General features: G+C 52.8%; 1 protein-coding gene across 3 annotated transcripts in view; it reads left to right on the top strand.

Moving 5' to 3' along the window:
* SHROOM3 (shroom family member 3) overlaps window positions 1–17,596 on the top strand; it is a 115,710-nt gene that overhangs the window by 96,664 nt on the left and 1,450 nt on the right. For 2 of the 3 annotated variants that reach the window (XM_053975317.1, XM_053975315.1), the window contains 7 exons: window positions 392–523; window positions 2,583–5,802; window positions 7,932–8,008; window positions 10,903–11,799; window positions 12,765–13,262; window positions 14,045–14,195; window positions 17,268–17,540. In XM_053975317.1, coding sequence (XP_053831292.1) covers window positions 465–523; window positions 2,583–5,802; window positions 7,932–8,008; window positions 10,903–11,799; window positions 12,765–13,262; window positions 14,045–14,195; window positions 17,268–17,540 — 5,175 coding nt within the window. In that variant the 5' untranslated portion in view covers window positions 392–464. The remainder of the gene's footprint in view (window positions 1–391; window positions 524–2,582; window positions 5,803–7,931; window positions 8,009–10,902; window positions 11,800–12,764; window positions 13,263–14,044; window positions 14,196–17,267; window positions 17,541–17,596) is intronic. The other variant, XM_053975316.1, reaches the window with a different exon arrangement.

The raw sequence follows: 17,596 nt of genomic DNA, 5'->3' as shown, positions 1-17,596 counted from the left end.
GGTAGCCGTGCCGTGCCACGCCTGGGGACACACCCTGGGGACAGCTGTCTGCCCGGGGTGGGATGCGAGGGACACATTGCCAGCCCTTGGTTGTCACGTCTCGTCCTGCATTTTTAGCAGCCCCGAGGAGACATCAAAAGTCCCTTTGCAGGCTCCCACCCCCTCATGGCATTCAGCGACCCACTTGTGCAAAGCCAGAGGGAGCATGTTGTGGGAATGTCAGGGACATTCACACATGGTTACTGTGAGACTTGCTTGGAATGGACAAAACCACAGCAGTGAAGCACAAATGAGCACGAGCAGTTTTAAATGTCGGTGTTAAGTTCACATCCATCTTCCTGGGGAGAGCTGGCCTGTTGCTGATGTGCAAACCCCTTCTGCTTTCACCTAGGCGGAGTGAAACTCCAGGCCGACCTCACTCCTGGCATTCAAGCAAACTCGCGGAGAACCAGCCCGATCCCAGCATGATGCAAATATCTCAGGGTACGCTTGGCACCCCTTGGCATCAGTCCTACCACTCCAGGTAAGTATTGCACAACTGTGGAGGGAAGGGAGGGCACAAAGGTGTAGTGGGAAAATGGTACCAGATGCCTCCATACAACTGGACAGGTTTACAAACAGCCAGGGTTCAGATTAAATCAGTTCCTGTTTTGTTTCCCAGTTAAAGTGGCTTTGTTTTCCTCCTATAAGTTCTCTGTGGGGTGATTAACAGCTAGGAAGTCCCCCTTCCTACAAAAATGGGAGCTCACTGCTAGGATGCCGGTAGAGCTTTCTGTGGATGCCCCTATATAGAAACACAGAGTGGTTGTTTCCCCAGCAAAGGAAAAGAAATCCAAGTCTAAATTGGCCTGCTGAACAAAAAGGGAGAAAAGGGTGTAGGTAGCAGAGGCTGTCAGTGTAACAGAGCAGCCAACAGTGCATCAGCGACAGCGCTCCCAGGGTGAGGAGTTCAGGGAGGGATTTCCTGGTTTGGCAGTGGCTTTCTGCAGGAGTCAGCTCTATCACAGCTGAACGTGCAGGGCAGCTTGAGGAAGGACAAGTTTAAATTCTGGCCTTAAAAGATTTTCCCTGGAGAGACAGAAGGGTTTGAAGCTCTCCATTATAGACTCTGGGATTGAAACATCACTTTCTTCTACTGGCTAGACTGATTCTTGGCAGAGAAGAGGAAAGAAAAAAAAGAGCATTAAAGAAAGTGAGGATATGGTTGCAGAAAATAAAGTGTGTTGGTCTGTGGCCTCAGCACAGCTCATGCTGGAGCGTACCCCTTTCCCACCAAGGGGCTTTGCTTCCCAGGCAGTTCCTGGCAGAGCCTTTGGCAGCACAGCTCTGTCTCCTGGGTGCTTGAGAAGGAGCACGGGGAACATCTAGTGGCCAGCTGGCTAGGCTTGTGCTGGGCATTGCCAGGGAGATGGTTATTTGAATCCAAAATAGAGTGGTGCATTTAAATGAGCAAACCAGCTTCATCCTGAGATTTGCCATATCTCTTCCTGCCTGTGTTCCTCTGCATCTCTCTGCAGAGCTGCTGTGGGCAGGCTTCCTTCTGCCTTTCCTCCTCTTTAGCAGCCTTTTCCCCTGGGTCTGTCACTTGTTTTGGATGTGATCTGGAGCCAGCTTCCAGCTCTGTGCCTTGCCCTGCCACAGCCCATCCCTTCCAGCTGCTTCCCTGTGGCTCTGCCAGGACAGCACATGTCGTTGCACAGGGAACTAGAGAAAGTCATACCCGAGGAAGGGAAGCTGGGAGAGAGGGAAGAAAAGTGAAATCCTCAGGGTACCCTCTCCAGTCCTCACTGTATTTGCTTGAATCTGGAAGAGAAGATTAGCCAGGGGCAAACTCTGCAGAAGTTTGTGACATCCCCTTGTGACTGGCACAAAGAGCTCCCTTCCCATGGATAGAAAGATCTCTGAATATCTTTCTTTTTTTGATCACTTTTCTGGTGGCCATGAGTCCTCTTTGGACACCTCAGAGAAAGTGCCAAGGTGTACCTGCACCTGCTAAGCTGCAAGAAGAGGTGGCAGTGCAGACTTCCTGGGAATTCTCAGACTGTTTGTGTGGTTGCACCCCACTTTCCTCCAGGCACAGGCACGTACATCTCTCCTCTTGTCAGCTTAGTTTTCTCGCAGCAAACAAACTATCCTTGGGACAGCTGAATTTCCAGGAAGCCTGCCAGGGCATAGCCTTCATCTCCATAAAAAGAAATGAAATGGGAAAAAAAGAAAGATATTAGATTCCCCCTAGAACGCCCCTTGTGCTCCTCTCCTCCTCCTCCTCAGTGGCGTCGGTGCTCATTCAGCTTTCCAAGGGCTTTGGATGGGTTTGCTGGGTGGGGTCGATCCTCCCTGGCTCCAGAGATGCACCATCTTTCTGTCTGTATCTCCCTCCCACCCTTCTGTGGTAAATAAGAGCCATGTGTTGCAATGTCAAGCAGTTCCTCTTTGTGAACTGGGATGACTCCAGACAGGGGATGGAGCAAGGCCCAAATATGGGTTTTCATCTCAAAACTAAACATCTCGCTTCTGAGCTCACTTATAAGTTGTTGTGCCTCTCCTCTGCTGGTTTTCACTCTTCTCTTGCTGTCCCCCAGCTCCTCCACCAGCGATCTCTCTGCGTACGAGCATGGCTATCTGAGGAGGAGCCCCGATCAGTACAGCTCCCGGGGCAGCATGGAGAGCTTGGACCACTCCTCCCCTGCCTACCACCCTTGCCACCTGTCCCCGGCCAAATCCACCAACAGCATCGACCAGCTCTCCCACCTCCACAGCAAGAGAGACTCTGCCTACAGCTCCTTCTCCACCAACTCCAGCATCCCCGAGTACCCCGTGGCTCCGCTGGGCAAGGAGCACTCGTGCTCCCCGGACAGCGCGCAGTCCCGCGGGGGGCTGCCGGAGGGCATGAGGCAGGCGGACATCCGCTACGTCCGGACGGTCTACGACGCCCAACAGCGCATCTCCCAGGAGTACGAGGTGAAGCCCTCGGCGCTGCTCCCCGGCGGCGACGGCCGCGGCCACGGCAGGCTCCACGCCTTCAGCCGGCACAACGCCGCCTCCTCCTGGGCACAGCCGGCGCAGGGCCCCTCGGACGGCAAGAGCCAGCCGCCCAAGGGGCCGCCCCTGCCTCCCGCTCGCAGCGACAGCTACGCGGCCATCAGGCACCACGAGAGGCCCGGCTCAGGCACCGGCCTTGAGCCCAACAAGCCTGGCCGGACCCAGCCAAAAGGGGCCTGGGCGCCGCTCATCAGCTCCCTGCCGCAGGGGCCGCTGCTGAAACCACCCTTCGGAGAAGGACACCTGCACACTGTGGTGGAGAAGAGTCCGGAGAGCAGCCCCACCATGAAGGCCAAGCAGAGCTATTCCCAGGCGGCCCAGCCAGGGCAGCCCCTGCTGCCCACCGGTGTCTACGCCGTTCCCTCCCCAGAGCCGCACTACGCCCAGGTGCCCCAGCCTTCTTCCGGCAGCACCGGGACGCTTTACCCAGCTCTGGCCAAAGAAAGTGGGTACTCCCCAGCCCTCCTGCTCTCCTACGACAAGGCCGTAGCCGGCAGCACTCTGGGCTTGGATGAGAATGGAAACCAAAGCACTACAAACAGGTCGACCATCTTCTACCAGCCCCCTGCCACTGAGAGAAAGCATGAAGCCAAACTCATCCAGCAGAAACCTCCCAGCGCAACAGGCCCGGAGCTCAGCCTGGCTGTGTCACGAAAGGAGGAGCTGCTACCCCTTTACAAGGCAGCACACAGCCACCGGGAGACCGCGGCTACCACACAGGCCTCCAAGCCCATTTTCCAGGGTCCACAACCCCAGCTGAGGGAGGCTAGTGAGAGGAAAACCCATTACCAGCCCAAAGAGGACTGGCTACCTGGATCCCAGGAGGAGAAAAATGGCAATGCACAGGTAAACGAGAGAGACACTGGTGCTGCCCACCCATGGGGTCACAGCAAGGCCAAGCAGTATGGCTTCTCTTCCTTGCAGAACATCGCAGAGAGCTCCAGGAGGCAAAGCAGCTCCGAGCTAAGGGAGATGCAACTGGGAGAGGGTTATTCCAACACCAGACTGTCCTTCCTGAACAGCAGCAGCAGAGAGGAGAAGGATCACAGGGAGCAGGGGCACAGGCAGTGGAGCGATGTGGACCCCCAGGCCTTCACGAGGCAGGAGGAGGAGGGCACGAGCGTGGCTCTGTTCCACGTTGCTGAGCCAAAGTGCAAAGAGCCCCCTTCTCCTCAGCTCCCAAAGACCTCGGATTTCGGGAGGAGCCGGCTCAGCTCCAGCAGCACCCAAAGCTTTCCCTACAGCAAACCAGAGGCTGGTAAGCCCCGCTGCTCGGTGCTGGAGAAGGTCAACAAGTTTGAGCAGCGGGAGCAGAGCGCTCCCCGGCCCCAGAGTGCCGGCGTTCCCAGCTTTGGCCAGCACTATGGGCCGAGCAGGACGAACCAGCCCACCGGCACGAGGTGCTCCGTGCACAGCCCAGAGGACATGAGGAGCAAGCTGCCCAGTGAGCCAGGCAGGGGCTCCAGCCTGTCCGTCAGAAACGGGAAGCTGGAAGAGGCTGACTGGCACCCCGTCGAGCTGCAGATGGTGGCTTCGGTGAAGCAGGCAAGACCCAGTGAGTACTACAGCCTGTGTCCTGAAAACGAGGTGCAAATAAGGGCAGGTCAGCTTCCACGGAGTAGGAGCACATTCCAGCTGGGAGGTGAGCCTGAGAAGGAGATCCTCTGGAAGGACAACATCCAGGATGCGCACGGGTCGCAGCTGGACATGTCGTTTAACAGGGCCTACAGGAACAGCATCAAAGATGCCCAGTCCAGGGTGCTGAGGGCCACCTCCTTCCGGCGGATCAGCCCCCCATTCGGGAACACGCCCAAGAGGGTGCCCCAGAGGCCTGCCTCGGCCCACGTGGGCATGAGGAGCACGGCGGTGTCCCCACACACCCCCAAGGAGAGGCACAGCATCACGCCCACAGAAGGAGGCTTCTCCAGCCTGGACTACAGCAGGACGCAGCACGTGCTGCGCATCGGGGGCCGGAAGCGGCTGACAGCGGAGCAGAAGAAGCGCTCCTACTCAGAGCCCGAGAAGATGAATGAGGTGGGCATCTCGGACGGGGAGCCGTCGCCTTTCTCCTTCCAGAAGAAAAACACCCATTTTATCTTCCCAGAGAACACGGTGGCCGACCGGCGCAAGATCTTCGAGAGGGACGGCAAAGCTTCCTCCACAGCCAGCCTGTCCAAGCCAGAGCTCAAGCAGCTCCAACAGAACGCCCTGGCCGACTACATCGAGCGCAAAACGGGGCGACGGCCGTCCTCGCAGGACATCGGGCTGCTCCGGGAGCGCTCCCACAGCTCCTACCTGCAGCTGGGTGGCCCCGACAGCCAGAGCCTTTCCTCCGCCTCCAGCATGAATTCCCTCCAGGACCAGAACCTTTACCGCCGCAGAGAGTCCATAGAGCGGATATCCAGGACGGGACGGATGTCTTCCACCCTTCCCCCTGGGCTGATGGACTACTTGGACACGAGCGGAGATGAGAAGGTGCCAGGGCACCAGGACAGCCCGGTCACCAGCTGGCCCAAACCAGAGAGGTGCCGGGATTACAGACCCAGATCGGATCTCACCAAAGGTACACAGACAGACCTGCTAGGCATGCAGGGCCAGCCTCGCTACAGGAAGCAGGAGCAGGTCTTTGAAACCCCCTCCACCGCCAGGAAATCCGGGAAATCGGTGTCTGTGGAAGACTTGCTCGATAGGTATGACAATCAGCCGGCCCCTGTGCACATACGTTCCAGGTCGTCTCCCACGGCGGATAAGAAACACCAGGTACGTGGGAACGGGGTCATGTGCACCCACAAGTGGGGATCTCAGAACCAGGGAATGGGGGGGATGTCAGAGAACAGGCTGATGTCCAGTCATGGCCAGGACTCCACTGATTAGAGACAGATTCATCACGTGCTGAGGCAGTTTAGTGCACCTTCATGAAAAGATCACTGGTGGGGTTCCGCTCTCTCCTTGCTGGGCTGTGGCAGGGGTGTCAGGGATGCTGGGATTCCAGTGCATATGCTGGTATGGTCTTGCTGCTCTGGACATCCCATCTGAGATGTCCTGTCCTTACCTGCGGGCAGCACAGGAGAAGCACTGAGCACATTTCTGGTGGAGTGTCCCACTAAGATGGCGATTTGCCTCAGCCCATTTTCCTGGTGCAAAGTAGAGAGGATTAGAGGCTGCTTGGAATTGCCTTGGCTCCCACTATGCCTGACAGTGCTGGGAAGTGCTGGGCAGAGGCACTGCCAAATAACCATTATGTTTAGCCTCCAGCCCTGGTGGGAAACATCACAGAGAAAACTGAACAGAGACCCTGGCCCTTCCATGTCCCCTGCTTGGTGGTTGGGAACATCGCACTGATGTCACAAATGGGGAATTCGACTGACTCTGATGATGGTAAACATTAGAACCAGGCTAAATCCTTAAAGAGCAACTGCCCAGGCCAGCTCTTCAGCTAGCTGCAATCTCTTCAGACCTATTTAGGAAAGTGCAACTGGTCGAGCCACATGGATTTACAGCAGTGCCGGGTCTGCTGCCCCATCCCTATTTCCATGCCAGGCTCCAATCATCACTGAGAGAGGCAGCAAACAACCAAAATGTGTGGACAGGCTCCTAGCCCCAAATAGGCTGAGTGTTTGGAGAGGCTCACATACTTACAGGGCAGCTGAGATCCAGGACATCTCCTTCTTCTCCTGCACTCACTCCTGGCCCTAAGCAGATTATCCAGGAGCAACAAAGTGGTCCTGAGTCAAGTGACAAGAGAGGAGGCTCTGGGCAGCGTCTCACAAATGGACCAAACCGGCGTGGGGGGGAAGAAGCTGCCCTCCCAAACTCATTGTGTGCTTCATTCTACACATCCTCCCTCAGTAGCCCTCAGCTCCCACGCCGCATCTTTAAATAGAGTGAATTTAAAAAGCAGCTTGTGAATATCAAGTGACTGGAATGCACTTCCAGAACCACCCCTGTCTCATCCCACCATCAGTATTTTTCCACCCCAGCCAGGCACCAGGCCCATCTGTGCCATTTTGTCACACTTGACAATCAGAGCAGCAACAAACCCAGACAAGCAGAGAGAGAAAAATCCCCAAAGTGTACTTTTTGGTGACAGGTTGGATGACAAGCAGCCCAAATTCATTTTGCCTTGCCCAACTCTTACCAGGCAGGAGGTACAGGGCAGTTCTTGCGATCTTTATTTCCCCCTCCTGGCTCATTTTCGATTGTTCATACACTCAGCAGCCAAACCAGAGGTTCTGCCTGTTGGAAGCCAAGGTGAGGAAGAGGGTCAAGAGCACTGCAGATCTGCTCACAGGGTCTTAGTTCAGGCACTGAAGAGGGGAGAGCCCTTAGGGTTGTTTCCCAGAGGGATTTAGCTGTAACCACCTGTGGAATGAGGATTAGTCCCATAGGCAGTAAGGCACTTGTGAAAATCCTGTTCTTAAATCCTAACTTGACTTCCAGTATATACACCAGTCCATAGGGTCTGTTTGAAAGGGAAGTATATGTTGAAGTGCTTTCTTCATTAGGTTTGTTTCTGATCCATCTCCAGTGCAATCCCACAGCTATAAACATGGGGGACAAAGCCAAACCAACAGAACGAGGTTTTTTTTTATTATTTATTAGATTTCTTTTGGCCTTTCAGATATTTTTGTGAGAAATGTTTATTTCCAGTTTAGCAGAAGACTTCTCTGCCTCACTCACTGCTTGTTTTTCAGGGCCTTTTGTACAGTGCTTAATGTTCCTTTCAGGCTGCATAGTTGCACTGTCACTGCAGGAATTTATTTGGAGATAGGCAGGAGTGGATAGCCATGGGGAATGACTTGCCCTCAGGCTTTGGAAGGCATTCTCATCCATGTTTTGGTATTTTGTTTTGCTTCCTGCTTGCTGCTGACACTGTCTTGGTACCCCAGGAGCTGCTGAGAAGGGAGAGCAGTGAGTTCGGCCCCATGGTGAGGGATCCCTTCTACGTGGTCAGCGCAGGAGCCAGGTGGGTGTGTGTCCGTGTCCCCTGTGTCACTGCAGGGCCAGCTCTGGCCATCCCACTACCAAAAGCAGTTGTTATGGGCTGTCTAGAGCTGAGACCTGCACAAACACAGTTCCAGGTGTGCTGTGCCCAGCAGACTTAAGAGGAGTTGTTACAAGCTTTTTCTTTCACCACAGACATTAATTTATTTTCAAGTCCTCTTCGTGCCGTCGTGAGCGTGTTTGTGCAGCAAATTCCCACTTATGTAGCTACAGCGTGTTTGGTCTGCTGTTGAAACTCACATTGGATGATAGCATTAACTGAAGGATCCTAAAGGAAAAAATACCTCCATGTCCCACTCTGGCTGGTTTTATCCATCCAGGATGCTGCCTCCCCAAAAGCGAGGGACTAAACCCAGAATATTTCCTTAATCATGCTCAACTGGGAGCTAGCCTTTGGGCTGCTTCCCTTCATCCAGGCAGGATGTTTTGCTCAGCAACAGGGGAGAGAGAAATGTTTTTAAAAGCAGAAAAGTGTAAGCACAAAATTCAATGTCTTAGGACTTATGTAAGTCTCCACTTAGCCCCTGATTGTTTTGAAGCTAATGAGAGCTGAAGTTGGTCGTGCTGTATTTACATTTAAATAATAAATAGATGTTTGCCCTAAGCCCCGAGTGCCCAAACAGCTAACTCCCATTACAGTAAAAGCCATCAAGAGGGACTAAAAGCATTGTTCACAAAGGAGCTCTGTTCCTCACAAACTTGCAGTAAATGCCAGCCCTCTCTGTGGTCCCAGTGGGAGTTAACGCTGCTGTGTCCAAAGGTTTCTTCATGCAACTCTGGGTCAGGGAGTGACAGCTGGAGGCAGAGGAAGGCTCCTACTCTGGCTGATCTTACTTCTGGCCATTTTTGCCCCTAAGAACACATAAATGTTGTTTTAAAGGGACTCAATCTGCCTTCAGGCACATCCTTGTAGGATTATTTAAAACACACTTGTTTACTTTGATTTGGAATAACTTTTTCCATGTTTTTTCCTAAGAGAACAATGTAGCTGTTTCAGTTCCTCCTGCCTCCCCTTCTCTCCTAGAGATGGCATTTCATCCTGCTGCTCAGTCACTGCTTGTGCTTTCCTTTTATTTTTTTTTTCTTTCCCCATTCTATTTTCCAAGTAATGGGATTGAACACCCAGACTGAAAACAAGTTTACTGGGGCACGAAATGCAGGTTTCTCGTTTTCATGCTTCACTGCACAAAGATTATTTGTCATTAACAGTTTTATGATGTTTGTGCAGCATAGGCATCCCGCATGCTCCCGCAAGCACATTTCTTCTGGGACATGGGAGGTTGTTTTCCCTTTTGCTCAGAACTGGCTTTCCCAAAAGGTAAAACAAAAGGACAGGAGAAGCGTTTTCCATGCACGGGCCCTTCAGGGAGGCACGACAGGCAGCAGGAATTACGTTTCCAGGTTTCCTTGGGACACAGCTGCCCCATGTGCTGCTGGAGAGGAGATGGGACCATGCCTACTACCTCTCCTGCTGGAGGAGGAAAACAGATGGTTGAGAGAGGAAAACCTTGGTCAGCGAACACTTGGTCCAGTCACACGTGCTGTTCCTCTGCTCCCCAGGTGTCACACGACATTGGGAACTGCTCCCAGTTTTAGAATCTACAGTTGCTTCCACAGTGGGAGAGATCTCTGAATTAGAGAATCACCATCTGGCGTCCCCGACAAACACTGAGCATCTGAAAAGAATACACACTGCTACTGTCCAGGAACCACAGACAATACCAAGAGCAGCCTGTCTGGGAAGTTTCCCCACCCCCAGGCACAGGCTGCCAAATTCTATTCTCAGTCACACCAGAATAAAGCCAGAACAACCCATGTCTTTGACAGAGTTATTCTTAATTAGTACCAATCCATCTGAGAACAAATTTGGGGCCCAAGTCTCCAGCATCACAGATTGGCAGCGTGGGGATTATTTGACAATGCATCTCAAGAAGAGAAAATGCACTGGCAGTAGAGCTTTGTTGTGTTTTATTGGTTTATGATATGGCCTCGTGGTTCCAGGCCACCTTCTCTTGCATCTGCCAGTGCCATTATTACTGCTCAGTTTGTTTTCCAGCTAAACAGGCAGACAGGCAAATAGGTTTGGCTCTAGATTCCAAGCAGAATCCTCACTCCAAAGGCCAGACGCTGTTTCTCAGGCTCACGTGTGAACACCCTAAAACACCTGGAAGGAATAATTCAATCTGCTGGCTTTGCAGCCTTAACATCCTCTTGCAGTTGGAATGTGTTGGCTTTGGTGTTTGTCACACCTGCCTGTCTGAGGGAGCTTTTTCTTCTAATAGGATTCCAAGGCTGCAAGAGCTTTTTTCAGTTTTCTCCATAGTCAAAACAGTGCATTTTTTGGCCTTGCTTTGTTCTTGGAGACAGTTGAATCATTTTAATGGCCCCTTTCCAAAAGGAGCAGATAACATTATGGGAATATTTGGCTCACAGAGCTGAAATTCTTAAAATTACAAGCAATTGAGGATGGAGTTTGATGGTAGATAATGTCAAATAGTCTATCTTACAACAATTGCTACTCACTCCATCTGTAACAAACAAAATTGAAAGCAGAGCGGGAAAGGAAGCCAGCCATTAGGTTCTCCTAATATTTTTTCTATTGAGTTACTGCTGTAGTGCACGCTACGTGTGTGATGTAGCACACGCTGAAAATTATGGGAGATGGTGAGAGGGAGTGAATCTGGCTCAGGATTTCACTTCCACTTTCAAAGCTCAGCTGTACCTCACGTAGACCAGCAGGCAGTGATGCTGGCCTCTGGTGGTGTTGATAACTTGCCCATTAAGGAGGTGCACAATCAATTTTCCTGCTCATTGATGAGTTATTAATCTTACCATGGTCTGTCTCTTGGTATTCAGGTCTTTCAGCAAGAAAGAAAGAAGCCACTCAGAGAAAATGGCATTCACAAGTTACTATCCCCATCCCCTCCGCAGCACAGAGGTTGTCGCTGGGCCTGCCACGCTGGTTGAGAATCACAAGCTCTCAGAACTTTCCAGGCCAGATAGCAGGACTTCTGCATTTTTCCCAGCCCCAACAGAGGCAAGGAGTCACTATCCTGAGCAAAAGCAAGGCTTTAAACCCTTGTTCCTTAACCTTACTTCTTCTGGGCCTGGCCACTCTTCCCCTAATACACCTGCCCAGGCTCCCTCAGACTTGCAGAGCACCGGTGACAGCCAGGCTCCGAGACAGCACCATGCCAAACAAGAGGCTGTTCCCCCTGAGGGCAGCGGGAGCAATCAGGCACAGCCTCTGGATGCTGTCCAGGACAGATCCCCCGAGACTCCCACGGAAGAGATGATGTGGAGGAGGAAAGCGGGGCTGCTGCACAGGTCCCTCCTGCCCAAAGTGGCGTGGGCTCATTCGGCCAAAGACAGCGGCCACGCCAGGGCCATGGTGTGTCCGCCGGCAGCCGGGCCAAAGCCCTCCCAGAGGTGGCAGTCCCTGCCCACGCAGAGCAGCACTTCCTCCGACCCAGAGACTCCTTCTCCCCAGGCCATGACCCAGCTCAGGATCTCGGAGTCGGGGCTGCAGCTCACGCCCCCGCCGGCGCTGCAGGACGAGGAGGACGACGAGGTGTTTGTCGCGCCTTCCCAACCGCCCTTCTCCCCGCCACCGCCATCCCGTCCTCTTCCCGAGCTCAGCTCTTGCACTTCTCCCAACGGCACTGAGGAATTCCCACCTCCTCCCCCTCCTGCTGAGGGGAACGGGGCAGCTGGAGACAAATCCCCCCGGCTCCCAGAGGAGGCTGGCACGAGGTAAGGGCGGGCTGGAGCGCGGCGGTTCGGGCGGTGCAGGGCCATATACAGTAAGTTATGCAGGGCTGGGACAGATGGGGCTCATCCCTCGGGCCGTGGGACCCCCAGCTGCCAGCCAGGCAGGGAGCCTGCACGTTGTCAGGGGACAGAGAATGACAGACTCACTGCTGGTCCACCAGCAGGTGCACTGACAGGTGTTCCCCAAAACTCCCAGGACGGGACTATGGGGGAACGCTCCTGGGCTGGTTCTCCCTGCAGATTTCAGTGCGGTTGCTTCTGACTCTCTCCAGCACAGAGCTGGAATGGCTGCTGGCTCCTTCCAGTTACTGGGTTTTGAGAGACAGCTGTGAAAATCCATGATGGGTTTCTCCAAACAGTTAGTATTTCCCAGAATATATTTTGGGCCTGGCACAAAATAATGCTGCTATGAAGCAGTAACTGTCTGCCAAGAAATGACAATGCAAATATGTCACAGTCAGGCTGTATAGGGAAATTCTCCTGAAGGACGGGACTTTGGGCGAGGTGCCCAGGAGGTTTAACTCAGCACAGCTTCCCTCACTCCCAGGAAGCTGCTCTGATATCCATCTGGGAAGAATCTGGCTGGGGCTGTAGTAGTGATTGGCTTTCCAACGTAGCAAGGACAAGCGGAGTAGAGGCTGCTCAGGAGGGCACTCCCAGGGGGGAAGCACAATGTCCTCAGCCTGCCAGTGGAAAACAAAGTGACTTGGTGTTTACTAGTTCTTTCTGTATTGGAAGGACAATCCAGCAGTGCCCAGGTTGAAGGGACAAAACAATTCTGGTGCCAGTGGCTTCACACTGTGGACCCTTCATATTGGAATGAGAAGCAAGACACAAAAACAAGTGAGAGAGAAGGAAAACTCACTTCTTGTAGGCCTTTACCATGTGTTCACAATGGTCCTGGGTGGTAGATTTCTCTCCATCTCACAGAATGTTTCTGTCCATAGCAGCTTCAAAAGCTTTCCCAAAGCTTTCCCGGCCGAGAGGGAGATAACAGAGTTGGGCACCAGCACCGGTGAAAATAACTGGCCAACACCATTAAAGAGGACTGCCTCTCCATCTGCTGTGGATCAGCAGCACCAGTCCCCTGCTTCTCCTGAAGGACCTCACAGCACCGACAGACAGCCCATAACTCAGCCTGAAGGTAACCCCAGAGAGCCAGCACTGGAAAATGTCAGCCTGGACTCCGGGATAACCAGCACAGCACCCCCAGTGAAGGCAAAGAACAAGACCCCAGAGGATATTAAGTCAGAGGCTCTAGCAAAAGAAATTGTCCATAAAGACAAGTCTCTGGCTGATATCCTGGATCCAGATTCCAAAATGAAGACAACCATGGACTTGATGGAAGGGATCTTCCCCGGTGGAACCAGCGTGCTGAAGGAGAACAACATGAAGAGGAAGATGTCGCAGACACAAGCCAGCAGGACGGCAGTGGCGGGTGACACGTAAGCACTGCTGGGCAGAACTCCCTGCTCCCTTGCTTCTAAGAACAGCCTGTGCCAAATTTTTCTGCATGTCTATAGGTGAGAGTGAGTTTTGCAGTTCAGAGGTGTGAGGCCTGGCAGGGCATTTCCAAACAGCCTTTCCCAGCCCATAGAGCTGGGCTCTATGCTTGGGCTCTGAGCTCACCTCTCTGGGCTGTGTAGAGAATGATGCTGAGCTTGGGAGCAGAGCAGGAAATTAAACATCCCTGGAGATATAACTGGATTTTGCTATCTGACATTTAGTAATCTGAAGCAGTTCAGTCCAAAGCAAAGGAACAGAGATAGTAAAGTAAAATCAGGATGAAAATAATGGCAGGCACAGAGATAACAAGAGGCCAAATTCTGGAAGGAGGGTTGAGGGGACCTACTTACTACAAGATCAGCCCGAGTCCCCTAGTGTGGGCTTTTTAAGACAGAGACTTCCATGTGGCAGCTGGAGAACTGTCCAGAAGTCAGGTGTACTGCATGATGCCAGGTAAGGTCAGTCTGGCCACCTCCAGCCGAGCTGTGCTTCAGCAAGGTAAATCCCGTGCAGAGCTGTGTCCACTCATCTTTAAAGCCAGTGGCTGTGCTGTGCTGGGACAGCAGCTGGCATGCACCCCCTGATGGCAGGAATCTGCCTTGTCCTGGTGGGTAATCACCTTGGAAGGTACCAAAGAGGGAGTCCTGGAAAACCATGGATCTAAACACTGGGAAAAGTCAGGCTCAGACTGAACTCTTCCTTTTTCTTCACTCTGGTGTAGGAGAGAGGAAAAGGAAGCTCCTGTCACCCTGGTCACCTGTCCTGCTTACTACAGCGTTTCAGCACCCAAAGCAGAACTGCTGAATAAAATCAAGGACTTGCCAGAAGAAGTAGGTGAGGAAGAAGAGCTGCTGGACATCAATGAGAAGAAGGTAAATTCAGCACACAGCACTGTTTGCTGCTCACATTCCTGAAATAACAATAAGCCCTGAAGTGCATTTCTATTTGATGTCAGCTTTTGGCAGCACCCAAAATTGCATGGGAGCGATTAGGCTGCCCGTGAAGCTTCGTTAGAGTGACCCAAATTGTATAAGAGCATTAATCTGAATTACTCACTGCAAATTGAGTACCAATCTTGCACCACCCTGAGGCGGGTCTGGATCACACCAAATGCTGAGTGTACAGACTGTCAGGAGCAGTCCCTGTTCCGCAGCAAGGAAGGAAAAGGGAGAGCTGAACCAAGTTATGCAAGGCCAGCTTGGGTTGGAAACAAAAACAGAGGCCAGCTAGTGACTGCACTGAGTGCAGGAGATTTTTTTCCCAGGACTTTCCTCTTCAGTGAAATCAGTTTACCCATTTCACCTGCTGTCTGCACTCACTGCCTCCAAAGAAATATGGGTTACTCTTTTTCCCCCGGACTTTATTGTTTCTCTGCCCCACTGAAAGGCAAGTGCACCTCTGTGGCTGAGTCAGCACAACCTCCATGTGATGGCTTGGAAGGGCAGAGAGCAGGCAGGAGGGGAGGACACATTTTGCTCTCTTACTGAGGCTACATTTCACTGTGGAATGGCCCCCTGCAGCTCTTGCTGGAAGCTTCCATGCTCTGCTTCCAGGGCTTTTGCAGGGCCTTCTAATTTGCCCCTGTGGTTGTCTCACATTAGTTACCTGGTAATTACAGGCATGCTGCTTAGCTCCCACATCCCAGGGGGCCACAGGCAGGTGTTGTGGCCTGTCTGTGCCTCTCCTACACACCTCCTACCTTCCTGTCAAAAGCAGCCATGTCTGCCTCTAAGTCTAAACCATCCCACACTGCCATGGACAGTGTAGCACAAGCCAGATTTAATTTTCTGTTCACCACCTCCTCTCCCTGTGGCCCTACACAGATTCTGGGTCACAAATACACAGGTGGGTCACTAATCAAAAACATTTACCCAGGGCCTTTGCCTGCTGCTTTCATCGTGTGGCCCAAGGCGCTGGTTGCAGAGCACCCAGCTCCAAAGGGAATGGCAGCCCCTGCCACGTCCATAGCATTCCTTGGACTCCCTTCCAAATCTGCCTGCTCATACCAAGGTGAGAGGTGTGGAACAAGACAAGGGTGCTGCACCACGAGCCTGCCATGGAGGGCAAGTCCCAGGCCTCAAAGGTTACATTTGCATGGAAAGCCAGAAAGAGATGGGAGTGATTAGGCCCAGGCAGCACAGTCTGGCCTCTTTGCTCGTGGTCTGTGTGCAGGACACTTGCACAGCCTTAGACCTGAGAAGGGGCTCCTGAGGGCAGCGCCTGTGGGAGATCATTTGGATAAACCAAGCACGTTTCCACTCTGAGTGTGGAAAGAAGCTCTGTTGGCTGGTATTTGGGATTGCAGGAGAGTCACTGATTAATGAACACAAACCTAAGTCACAGGCCCCTCCAGCTCCCAGGCCTTCAGAACAAAGGTACCTCACTCTCAGGAGCCCTATAGCCTCCTGCTACAGTTGGAGGGCAAATCTCCTGGAGCAGGGAGGAACAGCTGCCAGTTCCCAGCAGCTCCATCCACCTGAAAACTTGCTGAGGTTAGTGCCAGACTTTGAAACCACCCCATGGAGTCCTGCCATAGAGATTTCCCTACCTAACTGTGACCCTGAACATGGATCCTTCCTGTTGCTCCTCGGGCTTTGGTCCAGCAATCAGCTGCTAAGGATCTTTCTTTGGAAAGGGGCTTTAGAATCATAGCCCCAGGGAAGGGCAAGGGCTGGGTTTTGTCTCTGGGTACTTCTGAGGGAAGAATGCCCATAAAGGAGTTTTGGTTGACCCTTAGGTGGGATTTAGTATTACCTTTGCTCCCTCTCCCCTGAGCTACCCTGCTAGCCAGTGGAGGTCATTCCAGGGAGTGGATGTTTGTTTTCAGGGAATATTACTGGCCTTTTGCTCAGCCTTTGCATGCGTGTGGCAGTGGAGAGCAGGCTGTAGTGCAGCCACAGAGCAATGCACGCCCAAGTGTTCCATCTAGTGGTGCCTGGCCACACAGAGCCATGTGCTCCCTGCTGCCAAAGCAGCTGAGAACCCCACTGCCAGCCCACCCTGGGCACCAGGGCCAGCTCAGTGACCCCAGCCTGATGGGTGTTTGAAAATCCTTCCTCCTCTGAAGCAGCTCTGCCTCCTGCCTGGAATGACACTCAGTTGTGATGGAAAGAGGGCTTTGAGAGAATATTTTCAGGCCACCTTGTGAGTGACTTGTTCCATCTTGCGGTGTTTGTGTGCAGAGTAGATGAGCATGCAGGTGTTTGTGCCTCAGCAGTGCATGAAGTGGAGACACTGAGAATCCCTGCCTGTTGCACGGAGAGCTGCTCCTGCTTGCTGTGCTCTCGGTTCTGAGTAAACAGAGGCAGGAATTGCAAGCCCTAGGCCGGAGACTTGCTTTTGCATATGTCTTTCCACTAAATCCTAACAGAAATTAGGATCTCTGGCACATGTGCAGCACTGCTGTTCCTGGAGTAACCGAACCCTGGGGGCCTCCTTGTCTTTGGCAGGGAAATAGGTGTCAGTGTTTCTGCAAAATGGGTGTGTTCTCTGCGTTCAAACACTGAGTAAATCCAGAGCATCTTTGGTGCTAACTCTTCCTTGATGCCTCTGTGTGCGAGGCACTTGTTTGGTGCAGCTCAAGGCGTTTCAGGCTGGGTGTGAGGAGCACATCAGAGACGTGGCTCCAGCTCTTTTCACCCAGAGGTTTTACAGAGCAGTCACCTGTAGGTAGCTGAGTATCAGAATACAGTACACCAAATCAGAGACCTCTTTTATCAATGTTCATTGAACAGATACATCCTCATGCAACCTCATAGGCTGCTTGGGTTATCTCCGAGGTGGGGAATTTCAGTATTTTCTCTGTTTCCTCCCTTCTTTGTCAGCTGTTGCTGACCTGACCCTGCTCCTCAGGAACTGCAGCCATATCCTCTTGTTGTCATCACCCACATATGAGCAGGGTGATGCTGGTAACAACCAATGTGGCAATTCTTCCCCTCCAACAGGCTGAGCTCATCGGGAGCTTGACCCACAAACTGGAAATCCTGAAGGAAGCCAAGGAGGGCCTGCTCGCGGACATTAAGATGAATAATGCTCTCGGAGAGGAGGTGGAGCTGTTGATCAGCACGCTGTGCAAACCCAACGAGTTTGACAAGTACAAGATGTTCATTGGCGATCTGGATAAGGTGGTGAACCTCCTGCTCTCTCTCTCGGGACGCCTGGCCCGCGTGGAGAACGTCCTGAGCAGCCTGGGGGACAACGCCAACAGCGAGGAGCGGGTACGTATGGGCACAGCCCTGGCCTGCTCGGGGCGTGGGGCAGCAGCCACCACCAC

This window comes from Vidua macroura, chromosome 4 (assembly GCF_024509145.1).
Source record: "Vidua macroura isolate BioBank_ID:100142 chromosome 4, ASM2450914v1, whole genome shotgun sequence".
NCBI classification, from domain to species: Eukaryota; Metazoa; Chordata; class Aves; order Passeriformes; family Viduidae; genus Vidua; species Vidua macroura.
The sequence above is the reverse complement of the archived record's forward strand: the minus strand, read 5'-3'. Positions and strand labels throughout refer to the sequence as shown.